Here is a 9679-nt window from a genome sequence, read left to right as displayed (position 1 = left end):
TTTAATGCGAAAAGTCAGAATTTATTTTTCCTTTTGTTTAAGCATTAAAATATTTAGAACCAAAAGTATATATATATATATTTTCAGGATAAATGTAACAAATACAAGAAAAATAACATGAATAAACATATACCTCTGGAGCCTTAAATATATTTTTAAATTTAAATTTAAACAGTTTAATATTTGCTTTAATCTTTATTAAGTCTATGTTATAAAATACATATTTTACCATTTTATGTGTTTGCATTCTTAGGATACTCAATCCTAACATGATTATTTATATTTGGAGCTGACATATTTGTTTTCATTTGATTCAATTTTTGAGTTTTATAGTAAATATCAACATGAATAAAAATTAAACAATAATGAAGTTTAAAAAAAAGATCTTTGTATAAATGCACGCACCTTTAAAGGAATATTAATTCTATAAAATGATGTTTTAGTTAAAAACTTTTGGATAAATCAATATGTTTTGAATAAAGACAAATAATCTTTGTGAATCTGTGCAGCCGTCCTCTGCACACATTAAATATTCATATTTCACTTCTTTCAGCCTGATCAATTATTAAATATAGAGGACGATGTCATCTGCAAAAAGATACAGTGTAAATAGACTTATCAATTTTACTCCAAGTCACCGAGGGCCTCTCGTTTAATTTCTTCTCTCAGCTTTGTGTAATTATTCCACAGCTTATATATTTCTTCTGTATTGATCAGACACACACCCACACACACACACACACACACACACACACACACAGCTTCAGCCTCTCCTCTCCTCCTGGCAGGGCACCAGTTCAAATGTTTCCCCTGGTTTCTTTTTCTCTTCCTTGCCCTCCAAGATGAAACCTGAGGAAGGAACAGGCTCCTCTGCAGCTCACATCAGCTAAATGCTGCCCGAAGCCTTCAGCTGAGCCTCTCACTGAAGCTTCTTTAGCAGCTAAACCTGCTCAGTTGCTCTGTGGATTCTAGTTTTTCACGTTTTGGGGCAGAAAGTCCTCCAAGCATCCATCAAGAGGCAACGCAGAATTAGATTTAAGATCTGGGATGATGTAGAGGCCAATAATCCGCCGGGTTCAGCTGCTACCTGCTACTCTATCTGACCGGAAGTTTAACCTCAGAGCACGCGCTTCGTATAAAATGCAGCTTAAAGTTTACACTGAAATCCTTTAATTTACTTTAGTATTATTATTTATTTTATACATTTAACTTTATCAGATCAGGACCAGATTTGACTTTTTTAGATTTTTCTACCTGGATTATTGAGCATGCATCAGGATATTTTATACATTATTTTATTTATTTTATTAAACTATTTATTATTTATTTATTATATTTAGTTTATTATATTAATTTATTTTATTATTATTATTATGCCCAAATAACATTTTCAAATACTCAAAACATACGTATTAAGTAAAAAAAAAATAAAATAAATAAAGTCAGTCGCAACAGTCATGAAAATCCAGACAATTGTTACAAAAATCAATCAAATAAATCAGATAAATGTTTAATAATAATTATAATGATGATGATGATGATGATCTGTCAGATCCACTCAGCACCAATAAAAATTATAATTACCCTCCTTCTCTCAGCTGTAAATTTCTCTTTGGTGCAAAACGCTTTCATTCTCGCGCTCGCTTGCCCCTGCGCGCGCGCGCGCCGCGACACCGAGTCCTCTCCCTTTGTCCCGCGTTGTGTAATAAATAGCAATGTATGTTCAGCTCTATTTCAATATTCCCCTTAGAATCCTTCACGGATGTATTTATTAGATTGCTGAAGGTAATATCCGCGGCGGGGAAGGGAGGCGCTGTCACAGAGAAGTGTTATGAAGTATAAGTGGTTTTATTACGGCAAACATATTCTCCAAGGTGGCCTTTATTTTATTCTTTATAATGCTTATGCTAAATTGTGTTAGAGAGGCAGCAGATTTGGTATTTTCTCCCCTTTCCTTTTTCATTCTGTGGAGGAGAATTGAAGAAAACTTTTGAGGTTGTATTTTGGGTTTTATTTTATTTATTATTGGGGCGTTTGGTTAATTCGGATTAATAATGAAGGTTGGAAAGTATAAACTGACTAAATATGGTTGAAAGCATCTTTAGTTTTAATTAATCTATAAAAAAAATCCCTATTTGATATTCAGAGACACAATAATTCAATAAATTCATTTCAAAGCTTTTTTAAAACCTCATTTTATTTTTGAATTAAATTCATTTCAATCATTTTGTCAAAAACAAACTAAATCTTTACATAAATAATTCAAGCAAGTCACAAATAATAGGAAGAAAATTAAAAATGTGAGCAAAGATTAAAGGGGCTAAAACAGTTTATTTTATATTTTTTAGTTATTTCTCTTTTTCTGCATCTGTACAAGTTTTGCCCCTTTTCACAGCAAAGTTGTTCGTTTTAAACCAACAAAATGTCCATTTTCCAACAATAAGGTTTGCTCTCACTGCTTCATTAATTCATGCAGGTTTAGCATTTGTGTTTTTGCTCTTTTATTAAAAAACAAATAAGTTAAAAAGAGTTATTTTGGGCACATTTATGTTCCCTGTTGTTGATCGTGCAGCATCAGAGCAGATGAATCTGCATTTTGTGCTCCTTGAGGCAACACCTCGCTGCAGTTGGCATCTCCAAACGAGCCTGCTGGTTCCTCTGAGCGTGCTCGTATGTGTCTGGCGCATTAGTCAGGCTGCAGATGGCCTGAAATAGCTTTCTAATGCAGCATGATTCAGTCAGGCCTGCTGCTGGACGTGGAAGCAGGCCTGCCTGCTCCCCCCGTGTGAGGCTTCATGATGATTTGACCCAAAAAAAAACACCCAAAATGACTTGTACTCTGGTCACACTAGCAAAACACTCACACACTTTTATGTGTAATAAACTAATTATAATTTTTTTTAACGAGCAACACAAAACTGCTACAATCTGTTGTGAAAAATACATTATTTTTGTAGCCTAAATGATTTAAAACCAGATGGCAGCTGATGTCCCATAAGAAAAATATTTGTGGCTTTATTACCACTTTATTATTACTGAGCATCAAAGCAAACGCAAAACATAAAGTTTTATTACGACGCTGCAGACATATTATCGTAGAAGATTAAAAATGAGGATAAGAGGAGAAAACACGAAGGCTGTGGTTAAAACGGAGCAGAAGACACTAAATCTGTGCCGCTAATTTACACAGAGGTGACGTAAACTTTACGCGACCCGCCGTAAAAGCAAAATCATCTTTTCTTTACAAGTCATTTGCTGGCGTGCGCCTCAATTTGCCAATCGCGTTCAGCGCCATCAGGGGACGCAGCAACGACCTGCCGAGCACGTAATCGCTTCCTGCTCCATTTTCCATCCAAAGTGTCGTGCGTGCAGCAGATGAAGTTTTCGGCTGCTGCAGCTCTGATGGCAGCAGCAGCAGCACGGGGCCCCGGGGGGGACACCTATACAGATGTTTTCATATTCATTTTGGCTCCTGGTGAGCTTTTCTGACAAAACAAAAACAAATAAACACCCTGTCAGACAGCAGGAGGAACAGCTGCTGGGGAGGCACGACACAAACCGAGCGTCTTTTTTTAACTGTTGATTTCATTTAGCTTCAAAATGAGAATGTGGCTGCAGAGTGGATCTATGGCCACCGATCTCATTACATTTATTGATCAGCTGTTTACCCATGGCTGACAAAATAGACAGGATTCATAGATATTTTATGATGCAGAGGATAAGTTGTTATTAATACGCATCATGTGAGAAGCACCGAGGCAGAAGAAGAAACATGCAAAACCAAAAGCTTCAAACAGACCAGGATTTAAACATCTCTTAATATTAAGGTGTAAAGTGTCAAATATGTGAATTATTGTGTCGTTATGTCATGTTGCAAAAGAATTACTGCCAGAAATTTAATGAAAAATGTAATTATGGCCAAATCAATTGTCCTGATGGATGTTTTTGCTTCAGCAGGATTTAATCCTGACATAAAAAGATAATGTTGTGACCAGTTTGTGCTTCATTTCTCGTTGCATGCCTGCAAAATGTCACCTGGTTTCTCTGAATGACGAATGTGGCATTTAGTGGTCAAATATCTCCAAAGACGGAGAAGAGTCTGAACGACGTTACGGCAGACTCTGCTCGTCGTTCAGGCCTCCTTCATGTGATTATAGCTGCTCTCCGTCGGTGCCTGACTGGCTGCTGCTGTCCTCCAGATGTGGGACCTTACTGTGTCTCCCTTTCATTTAGGGGAGGAGGCAGAGGAGAGCCGAGCTGGGGAGGCCACAGGGGGGCCGGAGGCCGCCGGGTCCCTCTGTCCTCTCCCCAAAGGAGACATCGGCAGGGTCCCTGTCTGGAGCACGGTGGAGACATTAGCCAAATGCTATTACCCAGAGCTCGCTCACCTGCGAGACAGCAGTGGGCTCCTGGCAGATTATCCTTTTCCAAAGGGGGCTTGTCCAGGTGAGTCACCTCCCTCCCACCCCCAACCCCCAAATAACCATGTTTCCTCCTCATTGTCACAAATGATTGTTCAAAAGGATTTTTCATGTCTTTAGTGCAAATACAAAAAAAAACAGCTAAAGCTAAACTTTAATTTCTTAACCAGTTCATGTGTTATGGCTTTATTTACTTTGAATATTTCATAAACTGAATTTATGTTTGACCACTGTTCAAATCAATGTGTTGCTTTTGCATGTGGCAGCTGGAGGTTCTTTATGTTAACAAGAACTAAAAATCCAAACCGTGTTTGTGAACAGAGTCCACACGAAAAGAGCTACAGAACGAGGTCACAACAGGAAACAAACCAGTTCCTGATTCATTAAAACCATCAAAGTGAAATGATTTCATTCTCCTCCTCCTTCAGCTGCCCTCTCACCCTTCTCTGTGACCCGTCGGATCGGCCACCCGTACCAGAACCGGACGCCTCCCAAACGGAAAAAGCCTCGCACCTCCTTCAGCCGGGTGCAGATCTGCGAGCTGGAGAAGCGCTTCCATCGGCAGAAGTACCTGGCGTCGGCCGAGCGAGCCACGCTGGCCAAGGCCCTGAAGATGACGGACGCACAAGTCAAGACCTGGTTTCAGAACAGGCGGACAAAATGGCGGTAAGACCGCAGCAGAGCGTGACCCCCCCCCACCACCACCACCACGCCGTACATGATCTGCTGAAGCAGGGGGTCCAAACGTTTTCATAGGCGGGCCAGAACTGTGTCGTGGGACAGAAAAATGTGAATTTAAGAAAATAATTAAATAAGAAAAAGCGTGATCCCCCCCACCCCTTTTTTAAAAACTCTCAACAACTTGAACATTATAGAGAAAGGTTGAAAGTTTAGTTTAAATTGTTGTAGCTGCAGAACATTAGGAGTCTCATAAACATTAACTTTTTTATTTTAAGAATTTAATTTATTAGATTTTTTTGTTTCTTTGTGCTCGGAAAGTTCATTTTTCTTTATTTTCAGAGTCAAAAACCTAAAATTAATAACTGTTCTTTAAAAAAAGGGGGTGGAGCTTCAATCACCCATTTGGCCCATGAACGGCCCAAAAGGGTCATGGAAGTTCTGAAAGCCCGTTCAGCTGCAGTCGCTCAAACAGATCCATAGAAGGTTTGAAGGGACGCTGATAAAGTTGATCAACTTGTATGTTGATGATACCACTTTATATTTCTTTAAAAATGTCCAGTTTCTCCCCATCGATTATTTAATCCAGGGGTTCCCAAACGTTTCCATGGCCCCTTCTGGCCGAGGCCCCCCTCACAAACACATAAATGCTACAAAATATGTAAAGAAACATCAACTTTTAGAATGTTTTAACTTTTATTCACTATATTCAATTAATTATCACAGCTGCTGAGCATAAAAATGTTATTAACTAGCATGTTTTAAACACTGTATTTTATTCCCACTGAAAAAACCCATATTTTTAACAAACTGTCGACCAGAAGAACAAAACAAAACAAATCTAACTTCTCTCTCAAACATGTTTATCTGGAAATGACAGATACAGATTACACTAGTGGGCAATTTTTATTATTATTATTACTATTTTTCATTTTTGCTTTTTTAAAATCTACTTCTCTCCAGCTTTCTGGGGCTCTCGTAGCGCACACTGGTGGCCCCCCCAGGGGGCCGCAGCCCCCTACTTTGAAAAACACAGATTTAATCAATTGAAATTATTTTCTATGAAAACACGTTATATACATTTAGCTAAGTTTTATGAATTATTATCCAAAATTCTACTTTTTGGTAGGTCAGTGAAGGTTTGTTGTAGGATAAAGGGATTTATAGCTAAATATTTGTATTGTACCTAATAGTGCTCATTTTGAGAAGATTATTTATATCTGGCTGTTAAACCTAAAAATTTTAAAAGTCTCAACATTAAATCTAAAGAAGGTAGACATGTGCATCATGCTGGTCAAAATTATACCATTCTATAATTGCAGTCGTGGGCCGCACAGGATCACTTCAAGGGCCTCAAATGGCCCTCGAGCCACACTTTGGACACCCCTGCCCTAAAGCAAACTGATCGAGCTTTGGTTGGTTTTTCTGAAGACTTCTGTTTCTCTACATTTGCTCTTGAACCGACAGCGTTGAGTGCGTCTTTGTTTTGCTCTTGGATGCAAAATGCTTACGGCTGCGTTCCTTTAAAGACGAGTAAAAGTGGCTGCAGCGTTCGAGGAGTTGTAAAACACAACACCCATTTCGCTTAGCTTAGCTGCCTGTCGAGGCCAGTTCGCTTGACCAAGCACAATTACCTGTGAGCCTCCTGAAAGGCCTTTTAGAAAGCTGCTGTCCAAAGCAATCCTGAAACACTCACAGGAGGGACTGTCTGCCCCCCCCCCCCCCCCCCCACACACACCTTCACTCCATTCTAACTGATGTTTATGGCCATTTGGAAATAAATGAGCAGGGAATCAAATTATGACGTCCTGCCCATTGTTAAAGGAGCAGCACGCATATTTCAAAAGCACAACACAAACAGCTAAATGAGCTGAAGTCATTACTTTAATGCTTTTTAAAATGATTTTTTTTTTTTACATTTACTGCACATTGGAAACAGTTACAGCAAACGGTTTGTTTTTGTTCGCATGCTTTGATTAAATTTGCTTCCGCTCTTCAGACAAAATATGCACGAACGTTAATAATTTAGGCCATTGATCAGGTTTATTAAAAAGAGAAAAAACACCGATCACACCAGACACGCTCAGCCTCCACGAGTTAGTAATAAAATGAATCTGCTCGTGATAAACCGTATCCTGACTGAACGGCATGTCACGGGGCATCCAGGGAATTGGTTTAACTCGTTTTTCTGATTTCCTACTTTTCCTAAGATTTATGCCGTTCCCCTGTCGTGTGCATCTGATAGGATGAGCGTGAGGGATGTCTTTGCGTGACGACTACGCTAGTAACAAGAGGATGATCGAATCAACAGCCGTGGAATCGGATTATGATAATGCTGTTAACAATAATGTGTGGCTAATGGATGGAGGATGGTGTGCAGGAGAGAGGGGTTTCAGAGGTGTCTTCCTGCCTCTCAGTCCCACCTGCAGCTGGGATTTGAAGGACGAATGGCCACTCGTCGTAGCTTGTTTTGATTTTAGCGCCAGCGAAACGTTAAAGAGGAAACCTGAACGACTTACTGTCTGATCCAGGCCTTTCAGAGCATTCCATAAAGAACAGAGTCCTGCTTTACTTCTCTGCCCATGCAATTGATCCCGTTCATCTCTCTAGAGATTATATTAAATAAAATCGGCCTTTTAGACGACTTTAAATAGAAATTGGGGAAACTTTCAGAAATGACCAGAGACTTAAATATTTGCTTGTCAGTATAAACTCGTCCATCGTTGGGCTGCAGGGACAGGATGTGTTACTTTCCCTGAATGGACAAGAAAACAGATGTAGTGTTTCACCTTGAGGCAGGAAGTACTTTACTTTACCCTAACCCGACAAATGAAACATTTACTTAATCTTGTTTTTTTTCTCAACTAATTAAAAATGATTAATTAAATGTAGTAAAATGCAATATTTACTTGAATTTTTTTCATGACCAATAGTTCAGAGATCATGGTGGATTTAAAAGATTTGTGATCTCTGAAGAGCAAACCAGCTCAAAGTCCGTTAAAAATAGGGCCTCCTTGCCTTTTGAAGTACGGAAAGCAGCTTGGGACAATATTTTCTCAGTTAAAGGGAAAGTACATTTTGAGCTAATTGGTTAAATTAGACTCAACTTGGAATATTTAATTGCTTTATTGTCTCTTATTGCCTTAATAAAAAAAAAAAAACTGCTCATTTTGACAGTCAAAGAGTAACTAAAAATATTAAAATGCAACAATGAACAAAAATAAATTTTATTTTTTTAGAATCTCCTCTGCTCAGATTTACATGCAGCGGTAAAGTTCATTGTGAATTTAAGACATAGATTGCTTTTTTCAAAACCTACAGAACTTGTACGGTTCGTGTTTTAATCAGAATATATTTGAAATAAGTAACTTCTATAAAAGTTAAGACTCTGTCTTCTCAGACTGTCATTTTAATGTGCAAACTTGTCGTCCATTTGTTGCCCTGCAGGCGACAGACTGCAGAGGAGCGAGAGGCTGAGAGGCAGCAGGCCAACCGGCTGATGCTGCAGCTTCAGCAGGAAGCTTTCCAGAAGACGTTGAGCCAGCCGCTGCAGCCGGACCCCCTCTGCCTGCACAACTCCTCCCTCTACGCCCTGCAGAACCTGCAGCCGTGGGCAGAAGACAATAAGGTGACCTCCGTCACCTCCGTGGCATCTGTAGTGTGACTGCATGTGCGAGAGTGTGTGTGTGTCTAGAAATTACAAAACTGGGAAAGAACTTCTTTTATCCGGGTGTGAATGGACGAGAGCGACGACTAACGTCTTCTCGTGTGTCTGACGTTTGAAAACTAAGATAGACGCAGGAGAATGGTGCTTGCTTTGGAGAAAATAAACGAATGGACATTAAGTTTCGTCAGTCATTGATTGTTACCTGCAGCAGAGACGGCTATCTGTTACTGCCGAGGTCGCCAGGAGCCGCCTCGACGCTGCTGTTTGTCAGAATGAAGCAACTGTTATGGTAGAATCTGTTGAGTCATATCCTGCCTTACACCAAGTTTTCACTTTCCCTTCAGCTGTCGGTCTAAAAGAGAAGAGGGCACTTACCCCTAAGTGGAAACAAACGGACACCTCTGTACATGCCCAACTACCAAGACTGCCCCCCACCCCATTTGCCTCTGGATCCCCCGCAAGGTGGCAGAGACTCTCTGCCCGTAAAGGAAATTAAAAGACCTCCTGTTTTTTGCTTTTGACTTTGTACAATGTAGTAAATGCATGTTTCAATCCTTTTCTGTGTGCACCTGGAGGCACCACTGCAGCCAGCTGCTGCCGAGGCGGATCCCCCCCCACCCCCCCAGCCGCAGAGCTCGGGTGGCGTTTGGATTAGTCCTGGTCATCGATGCCTCATTATGTTAAAAGCAAAAGTGTTTTATATTAAAAGATATTGTGACTTTTTGAAAAGATGACAGACTTCTCTCTTATTCTTGCCTCATTCACAGTTTTTTTGTTTTTGTTATAAAAACAATGCAATCATTTTATAGAGATTTAAACGGGACCCAACGGTAAGATAAAACAAACTAAACCAGCACAAATGAGCCGATAATGCAGTTTTTATATAGAAGCATTCTGAGGTTTACGCTCCCTC

At 39.7% G+C, this 9679-nt stretch overlaps 1 protein-coding gene across 3 annotated transcripts in view; it reads left to right on the top strand.

Moving 5' to 3' along the window:
- The window catches only part of tlx2 (T cell leukemia homeobox 2), a 10912-nt gene extending 1618 nt beyond the window's left edge, over positions 1–9294 (top strand). Inside the window, exons 2-4 of one of the 3 annotated variants that reach the window (XM_037675614.1) lie at positions 4850–5087; positions 8547–8727; positions 9111–9294. In XM_037675614.1, coding sequence (XP_037531542.1) covers positions 4850–5087; positions 8547–8727; positions 9111–9122 — 431 coding nt within the window. In that variant the 3' untranslated portion in view covers positions 9123–9294. Of the gene's footprint in view, positions 1–4233; positions 4447–4849; positions 5088–8546; positions 8764–9110 lie in introns of those variants that run through there. The other 2 variants (XM_037675612.1, XM_037675613.1) reach the window with 2 other exon arrangements.
- Positions 9295–9679: the final 385 nt, after the last annotated feature.

Source organism: Nematolebias whitei, chromosome 4 (assembly GCF_014905685.2).
Source record: "Nematolebias whitei isolate Nwh7 chromosome 4, NemWhi1, whole genome shotgun sequence".
Classification (NCBI taxonomy): domain Eukaryota; kingdom Metazoa; phylum Chordata; class Actinopteri; order Cyprinodontiformes; family Rivulidae; genus Nematolebias; species Nematolebias whitei.
This window is presented reverse-complemented; position numbering and strand designations above follow the sequence as displayed.